This window comes from Bos indicus x Bos taurus, chromosome 4 (assembly GCF_003369695.1).
Source record: "Bos indicus x Bos taurus breed Angus x Brahman F1 hybrid chromosome 4, Bos_hybrid_MaternalHap_v2.0, whole genome shotgun sequence".
Lineage (NCBI taxonomy): Eukaryota > Metazoa > Chordata > Mammalia > Artiodactyla > Bovidae > Bos > Bos indicus x Bos taurus.
The window spans coordinates 70,427,525-70,445,229 of NC_040079.1; the positions used below are offsets into that span (position 1 = coordinate 70,427,525).

The 17,705-nt window shown below is 38.3% G+C and overlaps 1 protein-coding gene across 23 annotated transcripts in view; it reads left to right on the top strand.

The window, feature by feature from the left end:
- NRCAM (neuronal cell adhesion molecule) overlaps positions 1–17,705 on the top strand; it is a 318,724-nt gene that overhangs the window by 288,203 nt on the left and 12,816 nt on the right. For 13 of the 23 annotated variants that reach the window (XM_027539638.1, XM_027539634.1, XM_027539636.1 and 10 more), the window contains 2 exons: positions 12,602–12,733; positions 13,703–13,781. In XM_027539638.1, coding sequence (XP_027395439.1) covers positions 12,602–12,733; positions 13,703–13,781 — 211 coding nt within the window. Of the gene's footprint in view, positions 1–5,056; positions 5,177–6,222; positions 6,376–12,601; positions 12,734–13,702; positions 13,782–17,705 lie in introns of all 23 variants that reach the window. The other 10 variants (XM_027539648.1, XM_027539626.1, XM_027539625.1 and 7 more) reach the window with 2 other exon arrangements.

The window sequence follows — 17,705 nt, forward strand, 5'->3', positions numbered from 1 at the left end:
GAATTTTGACTTCGCTGTACACTCCAACTGGCCCAGGACTGAAAGTCTCCCCAGCGGGGTCCCCTCGGAGCAAGGTTAGGCAGCCCACATGCTCTACTCAGCTGTGTTATTCCATTTCTGTCTTCACCGAACTACACCAAGTCTCTCTTCTCTGGGGAAGCACCAGCAGTCACAGGGAATTACTTTTGTTCTCCTTAATTGCTCACAGATCTCTGTGTGAGGAAGATTGTTTGGGAGAATGATGCTTGAATGAGCTGTAGTTATTTCTTCCACCCAGAGATTCCCTCAGTCTTTGACTCTTGGCAGATCCGTCAGCTTTTTAGCAAGCGGTAGAGACCTCCCTGCCTCACTGGGCACTGTACCCATAGAGAACACCCCTGGCCAGGGATGTTCTTGAACTTCGACAGACCAAATAAGTACAAATGGGAATGAAGAACAAGTCAACCAAAATAAATAAGCACTTTGCCCTAAATTGTTCAAATATTAGGAGCTTAGACCTAATCTTATCTTCTCTTTTCTTACACATCTTATACTCAGAGTCTTGGTAAATTATAAAATGTAGATCAGCTAGATTTCAGAATGATAGAATAAGAACTGTGGCTATTTTCAATCAACTTAACAATGTTTTATAGGTGTTTTTAGACTCCAAAGAACAAAGTTGTAAAAATTCAAAATTTTCACAAGAGCATATAAGGATGTGAGCCTCTTTTTTATGCGTGCTTTTTTCCAGGGATGGTTACATGTCCATTAAAATCCTTGGTTGTTTTACAATAATTTGCTGCTGGGCTCCCCTTAGACCCTTTCATGGGACCATTCCAGAGAAAGCCTGGCCTCTTTCCCTCTGCATCAGCCTGTCACTGGGCTCTGCCTAGAGGCAGTAGCCGAGTAATTGAGCTGTGGCAGGGTTGTCTGTGTTTTCCACTGACTTGTCATATTGGAAAAGGACATGCATGCCAGTGGAAAAAATATCACCCGCTGATTTTAATGAATTAAGATGAACTAAAAGAAATCTTAATTAAAATAGTTGCGGTTTTACCATTTGATGTTACTAAATTGAATTCTAAATTACTTCTTATTATAGAGATGAGCAAAAATAGAGTCTCAGAAGGTTCCTGAAGCCCCCAGTGTTGAAATCTGGTGGAACCTCAGATAAGATTATGGTGTTTAAAATTTTTTTAAAAAAGCTAAATCTAACCTTCTTTTCTATATTGTTTCATTTAATAGTATACCAGTAATGAAACATTGGTTACATAAAGTGATGATATTTAACCATGATGAGACTTTAAAGTGCTGAAGAATAATTTGTATCCCTGGGTTTTCCTTCCTTAAAATATTTCTTTTTTCATTCTAGGAATGAATTCTATTGTCTTCTCTGTTTTCCTTCTTCATTAAGATAGATTTGAAATTTACATTTTAAAATTTTCTTACAGATTTTAAGAGATGTTCATGAAACCCAAGCTTTCAAATATAGAATTACAAAATGATTATCAAAATCATGAATTAGAAACCAAGAGAATTCAGTTAGGTGTATTATTCTAGGCTAACCCTTTTTCTTACCACTCTTCTGAGTTTGAGCATGGAAATTCAGTTAGGTGTATTATTCTAGGCTAACACTTTTTCTTACCACTCTTCTGAGTTTGAGCAAGAGTACTCTTGTACTCTTGAGGTCTTCAGGAGTCACTTCTTTTGGTCTTTGGTCAGAACTCTCAATACTGGTGTAAGAAATTGTAGTCATTTGGCTGCCTTTGTTCAGTTTCGATGTCCCTTTCAATAGTTTCAGGGTCTCTGGGGAAACAGACCTGTGAAGGCATCTGTAGAAATGAACTGAAAACACATGGAGAATGGATTTGACTTATGGTCCCAGTACTGCTGATGGATAGACACTGCTTTATCTATGGATTATTACCTACTTTCTCACCTTGGGAGCAGGCATTCAGAGCATTTGTGTGAGGTGACCAGTTCGGGCAAAGGAATAGGGAAAAACTAACTGGCAAGTCAAGAACTGAATCTAGTTCTTGACTGAATTAGCAGCTGACTGTGGTCAAACAGGACAGAGCAGAGGAGAGCTCTGCCTAAGGGACTGGTGACGAATCCTCTCTGTGGTCAGACTCTCGCTTTATCCGTATACCAGAATCAGTCCCACAGCTACTGATCAGGTCAAGAAACAAGGCCAGTGAGTCAAAAGCAAGTTTAAAGTGCACAACTTTATTTGGCCTGGACCAAACAAAACCAAAAACAAACAAAGGAACAACCCCTCTCCCGGCTCCAAATCCCCAACTATAGAGAAGGTTCAACAGCTTATGTCTACCTGGCCCAGAAAAAGCACCAGCCCTTTTTAAGGCTCTGTGTGTTGGACACTAAGGCAATTTCTGCCTTTGGTGTGCTTATAATCTAGCAGGTAAGACAACACATTAAAAAGGAGTGAAAATAGATGGAACTGGAACAAAACATTATCTGATCTTAGAGCAGTGAACCATTTATTTTGCCAAACAGGATCAGGAAAAACTTCCCAAGGAAAGCAATGTTGAACTGGGCTTTGAAGGACAGATGGAATTTGGGCAGATGAATCAGGAAGGTGGGTTGTATAAATTCTTGGGACGTGGCATAAACAAATTCACGGGGTTTCAAACCCCACAGGATATTTGGGTTAAACACAGCAGTCCACCTGTGGGCAGAGTAAGCCATCCACATCTGAAACAGGGAAGTGAAGGAATCAGAGATGCAGTTTTGGAAGTTAAAGCTTAGTTAACTCTGCTGGTGGTCTCTGCAGAGAATGACTTACAGTAGGAAGAGGGATTAGATGCAGACTAGATAAAGCCCAGCGGAGAAATGACACCAGCACATGATAGGTCCTCAAGAGTGTTGGTTCAGTAAGTGCATGACTGGGGATTAAAAGCAAAGAGGGTTAGAATTCTCTGTGATAAGAAGGGCCCAACAGGATAACCTTAGGAAATTGTACTGTCTTCTCTGGGTATCTTTAATAATCAGCAAAAAAAGCAGCAGCAGCAAATTGCTCTTCTGTTGGAAGGTATGGTTCTGCCTTGAACATCTTCCATAATTACACCAAGACTACATTCCTCAGTTCTGTGATTCCAAAGTTTTTTGAGGAAAATTAGTGTTTTGCCTGGATTCTTTGCCACTGATACTTTAGATACAGGAAATGTTTTAACTGTGTCTCTGTTGATTGATCATATTTTTATTACAATTCCTTTAAAAGGAATACCTCGGACAACTAAAATCAGTTAGGTCCACAGAAGGACCCTGTGTAATTCCATAATCAGTTTTGCTTTCTGCTGCCCCCCATCTTTAGCACAGGGGGGTATGTAATATATATGTGATGGTGAATTAGATCTCAGAGGTCAAATGCATTATTGAATTTGTTTAATATACTTCTCTTTTTGATTCTAAGAAATGCTATTTCATTGAATTTATTTCAGTAGAGGCTTTGGCTTCTAAATTATATAACATAATTTGGAATTTAATTTCAGAGCCTTAATAAACCCATTCCTGCTTTTTGATTTACTATCTTAGGATATTTCCCCTGGGATAATAATCTGATTTATCACTGTTTAACTACTCAAGTTAATATAGCTATAACTATGTCATTTTTCGGAGAAGGCAATGGCACCCCACTCTAGTACTCTTGCCTGGAAAATCCCATGGGTGGAGGAGCCTGGTAGGCTGCAGTCCATGGGGTCTCAAAGAGTCGGACACGACTGAGCGACTTCACTTTCACTTTTCACCTTCATGCATTGGAGAAGGAAATGGCAACCCACTCCAGTGTTCTTGCCTGGAAAATCCCAGGGACCGGGGAGCCTGGTAGGCTGCCGCCTATGGGGTCGCACAGAGTTGGACACGACTGAAGCGGCTTAGCAGCAGCAGCAGCCTGTCATTTTTACTGTAGGCCATTGTGGTAAGGCTGATAGAATTGTCAGGCTCAGGTAGCCAAATAACATCTTTTAATGACTGTAAATGTCATCTTAACTAGGTGGCAAGCATGTAGCATCATGTAGGTTCCATAATCTGATGTTTCAGGAAGCTGTTTAGATTCAGTTCAGTTTAGTTCAGTCACTCAGTTGTGTCCGACTCTTTGGAACCCCATGGACTGCAGCACGCCAGGCTTCCCTGTCCATCACCAACTCCCGGAGCTTACTCAAACTCATGTCCATTGATTCAGTGATGCCATCCAACCATCTCATCCTCTGTCGTCCCCTTCTCCTCCCACCTTCAATCTTTCCCAGCAACAGAGTCTTTTCCAAGAAGTCAGTTCTTCGCATCAGGTGGCCTTAGTTTAGATTACGCTATGATTTTCTCAGAACGTGGTATGTAATGAACAGTCGTCAAGGAAGATTGTCTTGCTGTCTGGACTGTGTCAAGTGAAATAGTTCTTATTCATTTTATTTCTTGTTTCTTCACTTCTGCTAACTAGTATTGAGCATTTTCTTTGCAGCTTCTTTTTCAGTGTACCCTAACTATCCAACCTTCTCCAGGGCAGATGCTTCTCACCTGGGGTCCCTGAATTTCCCAGAGGCAGATTCTTAAAGAAATTTGTGACTCAAAACACATCAGAAGCCACTACTCTTTTTCTTATCTAAACAGCAATTCATTAAAGACCTACACTGAGATGATAAGTAGCATGGAAAAGCAGCCACTCGTGTTGGGTTTGACCTTGCAGTCTCATACCCTGTGACCTCTGCCCCCAGCATTGTCAGCTCCCCATCCCCACTGTACATCAGTACATGGAGACTCTGATGTTCTCAGACTGTCCCTCGTGGACAACAGTTTATAGTGTTTAGGACCCACATCATAGAACTCATACATTTTAATACGTGTGTGTCATTATTTCTGATTTCTCATTTATTTCCTAATGCTGTAACTTAAGAAACGAAAACCTTTCTAAAGTGAAGGAGAAATGAACTCTGTTAACAATCAATTTCATTTGACTTGAACAATTTCAGAGTACTTAAACTTATTTTACATTGTGTGTGTGTTTGATTTTGCAATTTGACTTGTCTGTCTATCTGTTTTATTTTTTCTATTGTATATTTATTTTAAGCAGTATACCCCGGGATCAGCAAACTTACTACTGCCGCTGCTGAGACCTCAGCCAATATCAGTTGGGAATATGAGGGACCAGAGCTTGTGAACTTTTATGTTGAATATGGTGTAGCTGGCAGTAAGAAATGATTTCATTACCTGGGTTTTAATTGGGGGGCTATATTTGAAGAGATTGAGAACATCTTCAGGATGTACTGTGGATCGTCTGGAAAAATAACTTGATCTAAATGAATCCAATGTATGTGAAAAAATTAGAGTGAACCATCAACCTATATATTTTATACATAACTAGGAGTCTTGTTGGTTCATGTTATGAAATACAAGGGACATAATAAGTTCCATTGCATTTGTTATTTTTAGATTGTGGTACTTAAAACTCCTTACCCATGACTTGTAAGTTAGAATAATAAAAAATAATTTTATTTCTATGTTTAATATATTCCCAAGTCAGGTACTCTACTTATATCCTGGCCACATCTACTAGGAGATGGGGCAACTTTAATTTTCAGAGTGTATGAGAACCCAGTCCTCCTCCTTAATACAGTGCTCTGCACTTAATGAGCTGGGTGGCCAGTGAATGTTTGTGACAAAATGTTGAATATAGTTCAACTTTCTGTTTAGGCCCTTATTGTGCAAGTAAATATAAAAAAAAAAAACACAAAACTATGAGTTTAGAAACACCAGTACTTGAGAAAGGTTGAATCTATAACTTGGGTAAATTTTAAGGCATTTAAGTTTACTGAAAGATTTGTCTTGTGAATAAAAAAAAAACAAAACAAAACAGTTCTTTCCATAGTTGGATCAAGCTGTTTAATGTATTACAGTTCTTTTCATAAATATCGTTAGAGAAATTCAGTAATTTCACAAGGCAAGGTAAAGATCAAGAAGTTTCCTTTGTGTTAAAAAGATTTAATCCAGTGGGTATATATGCAGTTAAAATGTCATCTGATATCCAGTTGATTTTTCTTTGAGGACGTTGTCATGTAGCTGTTCATTTTCATTGATTTATTTGACACAACTCAACTTATATCACCTAAAATGATAAACTGAAGCACCTTACATTTTGTCTTTTGCCTATAACGTGTATTTTCCTTTCTCGAAGCATTAGATGACTTCCGTTCCCTTAAAACATTCCAATGTGTTGTTTTTGCAAAATTTCCATAGGCAAAGAAGAATGGAGGAGAGAAATTGTAAATGGTTCTCGGAGCTTCTTTGGGTTAAAGGGTCTAATGCCAGGAACAGCATACAAAGTTCGAGTTGGTGCTGAGGGGGACTCTGGTTTTGTGAGTTCAGAGGATGTGTTTGAGACAGGCCCAGGTGAGGTGCACACCACACCAGTTCTGGCTCCCAGTCAGAAGTGAAGCCACCCAGTGCTCCAGTTGGAGATGGGAGGCTGATGGAGCCGTATTGTGGGTAGGGCTGAGAATGTCTGTGGGGCCCAGTTGGGTGGCGAGTTGGGTTTTTAATTGTCTTTGGCCCTTTATATCAAATTAATTACAGAATTGAGGAAATCACCTTCTAATCACATTTTTGCCAAAACCATTACAAAACCAGAGGTAAATATGATTCTTAACCTACATGATTTAGGTGACTCAATTTTTCACATCATTTATATGTCTCAACGTTCCCTCAGAGTTAGAACAGAATTTTTGAAATGCTTTAGAGCTGAAACAGCTCATTGATAAAGTCACAATTTTTAATGTCAAAATGGACTGTAATCCAACTGAACTCTGCAGTTTGTGTGACAACTGATTTGAAGAATATTAAACTGCTGTAGAACAAAAAATTATTAAATTCGTGTACTTCATTATCATACCATATTTGACTGCTTGTATATATTTTAGCTAGGTGAATATTATCAAAATACACAAGAACATTAAAGTCTCTAAAATAAATAAAAATGTTCTTGTAAGGTGTAAAAATATCCATATTTCCTCATAAGATGGAAAATAATCCCCATTTGCTTCAATTTAAAGGGTTGTGTGGTATGTGTTCATTTTATGATTCATAAAATCATGTTATATTCACTCATTTCATGCATTCTTGGGGAAATGTTGCATTTCCTGTAGAACCCATAGGAAAATATGTATTTTTTTGTGTGTCTTTCCTTACCCAAGCCTCATGATTTTTAAACTCATTTCTTCTAATTTAGAAAAGAACATGAGTGGTTTGAAAAAAAGAAAAACTATAGGTAATATTTAAGAACATATTAAATAAATGTAGTATTAAAATACCTTATGAAAATATTCATATGCTAAAATCATAATGCTTAAGGAAAAATATTTTTCTGTTATTCTCTTCTTTGTACTTTCATATCCATAAGTGTACAGAGTTCTAGGAAAATTCCGTTATTAAAAGAGGAATTGCCATTCACAGCCAGCAGGACAAGGTGTTTTTTATTACTGAGAATTTTTAATTTCAAAATACTAAAAGCTCAATTATCTATTCTGTCCATATAGAGTTAGGAGGCTAATAATAGTAACAGCCCTAGTATTAGCATTCATTCAGTGCTAATCTCAACTAGGTGAATGGTTTTCTTGGCTTTTCTCATTCAGTCCTTACAACAATCTTGTGAAGGAGACTGTTATTACCCACTTCCACCCCATGTCAACAACCAGTAATGAGAGGTGAAGGGCCTGCCCTATCACCCAGCTAGAATGCAGGAGAGCTCATATTTTCAACACCAAGAATAAGCTCTCTCTACACGCACGTGCTGCGATTCATGGGGTCACAAAGAGTCGGACACGACTGAGCGACTGAACTGAACTGAACTGACAAACACCCACCATTCAAGGCCACAGAGGCCCACATCCCAAGGGGAACAGGTTGTCTGCAAAGTGACTACTTCAGGAACTTCCCTGGCAGTCCAGTGGTTAAGAATTTTGCCTTCCAGTGCAGGGGGCACTGGTTTGATCCCCGGTCAAGGAACTAAGATCCCACACGGCCAACAAATAAGCAAAAACAACAGCAGCAAAAATGACCATTCTGTTCAGCTCTTGGAACGTCTTTCCATCTATTCTGGACCCTTCATGGTCCCAGTGTACTCCTACTTTGCAGATCTAGCTAGAATTAGATTCCATCCACAAAATCAAGTTACGGCATTTTCTAGGACAGAGAGCAAACAAAACCCATTAGAAAACAGTTTGTCTTTGATGTGGTTATACCTACAATAATAGCAGCAGCTGGCAAGTAAGTTTCAAGATGAGCACTCAGGGGTGGGCCATTCTTGTGTGTCAGCAATGGAGAATAGGATAAGGCCACAACCAGCTATTGTCACCTTTGACATGTAAATGTAACTGTTAAGAGAATCAGTTCAGTTCAGTTCAGTCACTCAGTCCTGTCCCACTCTGCATGGCAACGCCGTGGACTGCAGCACACCAGGCCTCCCTGTTAAGGGGATAAACATCCATTAAACCGCAGTGACCTTACTTAACATGTTAGCTCTAGGATGCCAGATGCTGTTAATCCAGCTTGCTGGTCCTCCTAGTTTCTCTGTCTATCCTGTAGGGCTGTGGGATGAACTGTAGAGTTCATGATCTGCTACTCTTGATTCTCACTCCTCCAGCTAGATTTCAAGGTGCGAATGCTAGTGCCTGGCACGGAAACATAGCACCCTGGCTGAATTCTTAATTCTCCATATGAATGAGTTGCTTCTCTCTCTGAGTTCTGTTCATTTTAGAAACCTAGACTCAACTTTCACCTGTGCTTGTTTCGTGACTCTTCTTAGCGTGACACCGTCTCTTTCTTTGATACTGGTTTTTTAAGATCTATTTCTTTGATTATTTGTCTGATATGAACCATTTTTATTAAGTCTTGATTGATTTTTGTTACCATATTACTTCGTTTTATGTTTTGGTTTTTTGGCCATAAGGCATGTGGGATCCCACCAGGGATCGAACCTGAACTCTCCTGCATTGGAAAGTGAAGTATTAACCACTGGACCACTAGCGAAGTCCCTAAGGTCTATTTCATAATTTCCTCCTATGGCACACACTGAAAAACAAGGCTAGAGATGATATCCTGCTGTTGTGCTTCTTACCTGCATGTTTGTTAAGACTCCTACCTCTTTTTCTTGCTTTCTCACCTCTTTCCCCCAATCACTGAGTCTCTTCTCTTCTTTCACAAAAGATTTAAAACAGATTGAAATTTACTGGGCCCAACAGTTTGGTTTTTTTTTCCCCCAGTGGGTTCTGGTTTTTTGTTTGTTTGTTTGTTTGGTCAACTGCCTCCAAACTTTGACCAAAGTAATTTTTTTCCCTTTTTAAACATTTCTAACTATTTTAACTCTTAAGCAGGTCACTTTTATACATAATGGATTCTTCAAAAATAGCCATTTATCTCACTCTTTTTCTTTCATGTTTTAAAAAAAATTTGTTTTAATTTTATTTTATATTGGAGTATAGTTGAATTAACAATATTGTTTTAGTTTCAGATGTACAACAAAGTGATTCAGTTGTACATATACATGTATCTATTCTTTTTCCAGTTAGGTTATTACAGAATGTTGAGCAGAGTTCCCTGGGCTATACAGTAGGTCCTTATTGGTTATTTGTTTTAAATATAGTAGCATATATATGTGAATTCCAAACTCCCAATCTGTCCCTCCTCCCATCTTTCCCCTTTGGTATCCATACATTTGTTTCCTAAGTCTGTGAGTCTGTTGTCTTCCATGCTTATTTTATGATCCTAAGTACTCAAGGACATTTTCCTCAAAGACCTGCTCCCAAAGAACACAGGTTAAACATGAGACAACAAGCAAGGTGATAGAGAAGACTGTTGTTAAGACTAACTTCTAGGAAACAAAGTCAATTTCATGTATCTGGTTTCTTTTCTGTTTTCATATTCTTTAGGTCTATTTGTTTAAGGTATTGCTATATGGTTTATTCAACTAATACATGAATAGATTTTTACTGTAAATTTTTTGAATAAAAGGACGATCCTCTGTTGCTCTCCTACCCAATCCTACTAACTCTTATTCAAGAAGAAAAAAACCTCACAGCCTTCATTGTGTATATGTGTGTGTGCGAGAGAGAGAGATGCACAGTGGTGGCCATGACTTGGATTTGTAGTAATATGTGCATTTTAGTTAAGATGATTTTGGAATGTCCTGTAACATTTAAAGTCTCTTATAGTCATTCTGGACTTCATATTCCTTTTCATGTGGATGGGAAATCAGTAGAAGCTCTTTTCACTTACATAATTTTTATTTTATGTCAACTTCTGGTACACTTGAATGTGTGTGTGAGCATACACACATATGCACCTCTTAACATCCTGTATCTGCCCAGTCTTAAATAAATGGGGCAGAGAGACATACTTTTTTTCTTTAGACACAGGGGCAAAACACAAAGTCAACTTGGAGGTTCCTTTATCAGCTGTCAAGAAACATTTCCACTTTGTGCATAGCTGCGTAGCCCCAAACCACCAATTGGCAGTTCAGTTTTGACAGTCAGTATCTTCCTAAGACAATGTCTGTGCTGATACTTCAGTATCTTCTTGTATTTTGCCCTCATCAGTTGCACATAATTAGATGAAAAATGTAAATGTAGATAGTATTTATTACAGGACTGTAAAGCATTAAGCATATTACAAACAAAGACTCTGTAACTTCAAGCAAAGGCTCCATAGACTTACATCAGTTAATTTTTGGTTCAGCTTTGAAGAAAATGTACTCAATCAGAGACCATGTGTAAACTGACAGAACTATGTTGCCAGAGTATGTGTAATGATGGACTTTTAAAATATTTAAAAGATGCAAGTCCCTACAGCATTTTATTCTTTGTAAAGACTTCTGCAGAGTTAATGCCCGGACACCAGTGCATTATAGCAGTAGTGAGCAATGGCTGGTACCATATTCTTTGGAATCCACAGTCTTGGGTGAAGCTCTGACTCTCAGACAAGGTCTTTACCCTTCCGAGCCTGAGTTTATTCCTCATGCCTGCCTCAGAGGATTTTTGTGAAGACTGAATGAGATTTTGCCCTCAGTCCAGTGCCTAGTAGAGTAAGTTTCAAAATGTCAGTTCTCGTTATCATCATCCTCATCTTCACCCTCCCCGTGGTGGTTATGGTATGTGTATGGAAGGGGAGCCCTGCCCACACTCCTGCTTCAGTTGTATCTAGTGATGATACAACTCAAAAGCCCTCCACCCAGTGAGGCCCAAGAGGCTACTGGGACCGGCTACCTGCAATTTGATTCATATTCCAAAGAATGTATTTCACTTCTCATTTTATTTCTTCAACACACATCCACATAATTTTTCACATTCCTCTTCACACTTGGTTTTAAGCATTTCATTTTTCTCCCTATCCTTTGAGTGGAGAAAAACGGCAATAAGGTGCTGTTTTTGCAATATACAGTAGCCTGGGATACTTGTCACCATGCTTCTTTCTGCATCCAGCAATCACATTCACCTAACCCAACCATGTTAATGGATTCAGAAGAAATCCAGTCAAATTAAAAGAATGATATACAGGCATTCTTACCAATAAAAAGAAAACCCTTTACCTTGATTAAGGTAAAAAGAGGGGAAAAAAATCAAGGTTTTAAAAAATTTTATACCAGTGTCTTGAAACAAATTCTCAAGGGCTTTTCTGATTAGCCATTGATGCTGCACTTTGTCCCATTTGATTGACACTTTTGAACAATACTGGAAATGCTAATTATTCTGTGTTTTTCTTAGGAGATTTGCATACTGTGATTGGTTGAATAAAGGGCTTCACATTATTTGACTCAGAGTAGATGGAAACTTAATCTGTATACATGTGATTGAGTATTATTCTCTTTAAACTGGCCACTTACTCCAGTAATACCACTGATAAAGATAGACCTAATAGTTTTTGGATTGGATCCTGAGTGATATTGAATATTACATGTTGATCCTTTTATGGTAAATAAGATTTTTCAGAAATTTCCCTAGAGCCTTCAGAACTCTGGCAAATGAGATGAAAAATAAATCTAAGAAATATTTTGTGTACAAATCAAGATGTTATATAAAGTAATAAGGTTGGTTATCTTATGTGGACAGGTTTCATGTATGAAAAGTTTTCTTTTTAACAGTTTCTAAAACATTTGGGGGAAATGGCAACATTATTGTAATGATATTTTAGCCTCTGAAAGTGGTTCCTTTGAAAGAAAAATACTCCATTAGATGTATACATTCTGTTCTGTTTAAAATGATCTTCTATTCTTATCATCGTAAATACAACTTATCCTGTAAACAATAAATGTTTTAATTGGTTTAGGACTATGTTTCTGTTGAAAATATATAGTGAAAATAACTGAATGCAATGCTCAGCAGGGTTTGTTAGCATTGAATGTGTTAGCAGTCAGATTTCTCTATTTGAATTTTCTTAATTGTTGAAGATTTTTCACCAGTTGAATATTTATGTAACTCCTGATTGGTAGTTGGCAGATTCCAATGTGGGGCCACATGTAAAATATAGAAAAGCTCTTGTACATGGCAGTTTTTTGCTGCAAGAAGCTACAACACTTCTCACCTCCTCCTTAACCCATTGGCACTGACACCATTGACTTGTTTTCCAGCGATGGCAAGCCGGCAAGTGGATATAGCAACTCAGGGCTGGTTCATTGGTCTAATGTGTGCTGTCGCTCTCCTGATCTTAATTTTGCTGATTGTTTGCTTCATCAGAAGAAACAAAGGTGGTAAATATCCAGGTAAGAAACAGAGATTGAAATTGTCCTCTAATGCTGTATGATAATCCGTGAAACTAAAAAGAGATCATGAGAGTCATCACGGAGACTACAATAAGTGTATCTTCCCAGAGCCATACATTCGGACTTTCTGTTCAGACACTTGATGATCCCTTTGTATGTAATAGAAGCCTAAAAATTGCCAAGGATCAAAAGACAATTTTGGAGGAGCAAATGAATCTGTCCTCTGAAGATATTAGTGACTCTGCTTCCTTAGGCTTCACAGGAGTCACAGGTACTGAAATAGCATCTAAAACCAACAGGCAGTAGCAGAAGGAAAACATGAAGTTTTCTAAAGGAGGTAATGCATGAACTGGATTCTGATATGATGTGTAATAGTGCTTTCCCTATACGGTTAATGTTTTGTTCAATTTAATAGATCCAGTGAATTTCTATTTTCTTTTTACCTGGCCATTTCCCTTTCAGTGACAGGGGGGAAAATCTACAAAAGAATAGATTTCCAAAGCAACTTGTACCCATGAATATAGTTAACAGATAGATTGGTAAAATAGGGGGAAATCTTAGAATCTTAAGACTTATTCTTCTATCAAGTGAGTAAGAAACTTGTGCCAAAATGCTTTCATGAGGTTAACTTTATCTGTTAACAAAATATTCTAGGTTATTCTAACCTGTTCTGTTTTTCTAGGTTACCTCCAAGAGACTAATACATCAAAATATATGCATAGGGAGTTCCCTAGTGGCCTAGTGGTTAAGATTCTGGGCTTTCACTACCGTGGCTTACATTCAATCCCTAACTGGGGAGGTGGGGCCAATAAATAAATGGATGGCCACATGATACATCTGGTTGCGTATCATCTATGGCATATAGAATAATTTCCCCACTGCTATATGTCTCATAGAGTGTGCTCTTAAAGACTTTGAATAAGGAAACACAGGATCAGTAGATAATAATGTTTTTTGGTAATTTTTTAGTTAAAGAAAAGGAAGATGCCCACGCAGATCCTGAAATCCAGCCTATGAAGGAAGATGATGGCACTTTTGGAGAATACAGGTGAGCCCCCTGCTTCTTAGTCGCCCTTCATTCTCCCTGCCCTGTGCAGAGACCATACTCAGTCATGCCTAGAATGGGATTCAGCCAGGAACATGCTCTGCCTGGAATTGCTTATTTATCTCAAAAATTAGTCAAGAAACACTTCCGGGTATAAATGTTTACACATCCCTCACAGTTAAAGTAATCTCACTTTTGGTTAGGACTTGGCACTTTCACTGCCAGGACCTGGGTTTTATCCCTGGTCAGGGAACCATGTTCTCACCAGCTACATGGCATAGACCAAAAAAAAAAAAAATCCTACTTTTTCATTATAAATTGCCTCTATATTAATAGGTTTGGAGATGGAGCGTCTCCCACTCTGGCCTGTTTTCCAGAGCCCCTTGCTATAATTGCTCAAGTGTTACAATAAGAGTTAAAACAATAGTACTCTACAAACCTGCATTATAAAGCAAACTATCCCTGTCATCTTCCAAGCAGTGCTTTTGTAAAACTGATGTTACTCTTTTCATCTTGGATTAGAAGGGTTTTTTTTTTTTTACCAAAACAGATTCCTGTACACCTTCCTATTAATCATAAAATGATGGCTAGGAGGGCTTCCCTGGTAACTCAGCTGGTAAAGAATCCTCCTGGAATGCAGGAGACCCCGGTTTGATCCCTGGGTTGGGAAGATTCCCTGGAGAAGGGATAGGCTACCCACTCCAGTATTCATGGGCTTCTCTGGTGACTCAGATGGTACAGAATCCGCCTGCAATGTGGGAGACCTGGGTTTGATCCCTGGGTTGGGACGATCCCCTGGAGAAGGGAATGGCTGCCCAAACCAGTATTCTTGCCTGGAGAATTCCATGGACAGAGAAGCCTGGCAGGCTACAGTCCATGGGGTCACAAAGAGTCAGACACAACTGAGCAACTTTGACTTCACTTCACTTCAATGACCACTTCAATGGTGGTTTTAGAAGCTCTTAATTATTAAGAAATATCACAGCCCTGGAGGCAGTGTGTTAATTCACAGGGTTTTGGTAAATAAAATGTTCTTAGCTTGGCTCCATCATTAAGGACAAATGTAATGTAACCTATGTGCTAAATAGTTTTTTTAAAAAACAAAAAGAAAGATTTCTTTAAACAAAGATTTTCTTGCCTAGGGGTATAGGTATTTAAGAGAGATAAATGATTGTTTTAGATATGTTTAAAAGCAGAAACAAAAGATATATTTATTCAGTTAAAACATTGGGATTTTGGTATTCCAAAAAGAATGTATCTATTAATCAAAAATGCTTTTACACCTTGTTCTTTCTTTCTGTAAGCCTCTTGATTATATAATCTTTTAAATATGCACTGGGCCAGTATTGAGGTTCTCTCTTGCCAGAAGAAAAGGCTTTTAGGTAAAATAAAATGTGTCACTATTTGTGACTGCCAGATGATATTTATAAATAAGATATGTGTATTCATTTTTACTTATCTCTAGAGCTCATTTTCGGTATGACCATGTCAACATCACGAGGGGCAAAATAAAGCCAAGGGTAAGAAATATGAGAACTGACTGAGAAAAACTATGTATTTTTTTTTTTTACAAAGTTGGATTCACACCAGTCTCCACACAGGTGTAAGTGCTTTGCCTGTGTGTCTCAGCACCTCATCTTTCATTGTAATCTCCTTTCCAGAAGAGGTGACTATGATTTTTAAAACTCTTCAGAATTCTGGATCTTAGGATACAGAAAAACGTCTAGTGAGGGTTGTCTTGATGTCAGATGTTGACTACAAGGCTGAAAGGGTATGAAAACCTCATTCAGCATCCCCACTGGTCCATCCACAAAGTAATATTAATGCATTAAAGCAGCCTGCAGAGGGTCGCAGCCAAGGGCAGCCAGGCCTTAACACTGGATGAGTTGAAATCTTTGCTGATTTCATTCACTCTCCTGCATATTTCTCCTGTAAAGTAAGAGAGTCCAGAATTACTAAACAACTTGTTATTTTTAGTGTTCCTATGACTAGAATTCTACCCAAGATATGTGTTGCTGCTGCTGCTGCTAAGTCGCTTCAGTCATGTCCAACTCTGTGTGACCCCATAGACGGCAGCCTACCAGGCTCCCCCGTCCCTGGGATTCTCTAGGCAAGAACACTGGAGTGGGTTGCCATTTCCTTCTCCAATGCATGACAGCGAAAAGTGAAAGTGAAATCGCTCAGTCATGTCCGACTCTTAGCAACCCCATGGACTGCAGCCTATCAAGCGCCTCCGTCCATGGGATTTTCCAGGCAAGAGTACTGGAGTGGGGTGCTATTGCCTTCTCCACCACTGTTTATTGTAATAAAGCCAAATTTTTGATATAGTCTGAAAAAGTTATGTATCTGCACAAACCAAAAACAAACTATTGCTCTCCATATATTCTTCACATGGTGATGGATTTCTGTCTACATTATCATGCCCAAATGAATCTGGCAACATACTGCTCACTCTGTGCATCTCAAATGTCAGCTTTCTCTTATAGTTATGTGAAACCATGATCGATTGTAGTAAGGCTTTCTCAGGGTCCCTCTTCTGCCTACTCCATTAAAACATGATTGAAATCTAGGTTGAATGTGAACTCATCTGGAATCAAGAGACTTAGTTTTGCTGTCAACTTAGCCCTTACCTTTGATTTCTTTAGATATGGCATTTAATCCAAGTGTCAGTTTGTTCCATCTCTAAAATAACAGAGTTGTTCAAGTATGAGATAATCTCTGAAGGTTTCTAGTTCTATGATTTCTGTGCTCCTTTATAAACCATCTACCAATGAGTTTTAATGTGATTTGGGGTTTCAGAGCAGAACATAGTGAGTATTTAGTTACTGGCCTCATTATCACTGTGTTTATATTTCTTTGGTCATGTTTTTTTGTCTTGGTGTTAATTCATATGTGGTATGTTTGTGAAGCATTTTCAAATAGCTGTTTTTAGCTAATGCCTTGAGTTTCTCAGAAGACAAAGACTTTCCCTTGGGTTTATTAAAAACAAACTCATTGGTTCATGTGTGAAGAAAAAATACTTGAAATTCTATATATCTGCGAATTACCAAAGGAGATAAGGTTTTGACAGGTGTCTTAAACCTGAAACACAACTCAGTGATTTTTTTTCACTGAAGCTGAAAGTTCATAAGGACAATCCCACAAGTGAAATCACTTCCCAAAACACACAGCCACCCTTTGCTACCGATGTGGCTTTGTCTTATGACTTCCTGGCATGACCTGAGAATTTTTTTCCTTTGGTTTCTTTTCTACTGGGAGAAACTAAAAAACCTTTCATTCCTTAAATGTCACGTGAATGAAAATGTATTCAACTGTTTATTATAGAATTTTAAATAATACACTTAAATGTCACAAGAGTGAAAATCATGAGTCCCTTGTCTACTTTGCACCTTCTAGAAGTTTTTGAGCTCTGTATTATTTATTGATTCTTATTCTTTTTCATTCTGAAAATAAATTAATATTCTATCACACACAGACACACACAAAATCAGGACTATTGCCTAAATGTTAATGAATTCTGTTGATGGTTTGCTTATTCTCATGCTTGAGGATGAAGCCATTTCTATGTGATTGGCTCTGAGCCAGGGAGTATTTCATAGTGCAAAAAGGATGGAACTTCAATGGCCAAATTTGATGGGTTTTTTTTTTTTTTTTTTTTTTGCATATGCTGTAACCTTGTACTCTCACTCCAACACTCATCCCCAAACAGTCATCCTCTGGTGGAAGCCTGCAGTTTTCTTTGTTTGTTTCTTTAATTATACAGATAGTAGGATCTGCATCCTTACTAACATATAGAAAAATCAGAGAAACAATGCAACCAACTGTGTAAGTGTTTTTTTGTTCTTTAGATCCATCCCTTTAAAAACCAGAATGAACATAGGTCATAAGCCATGTGACCATGGTATTTGATGGAGGCTCTTGGCAGGG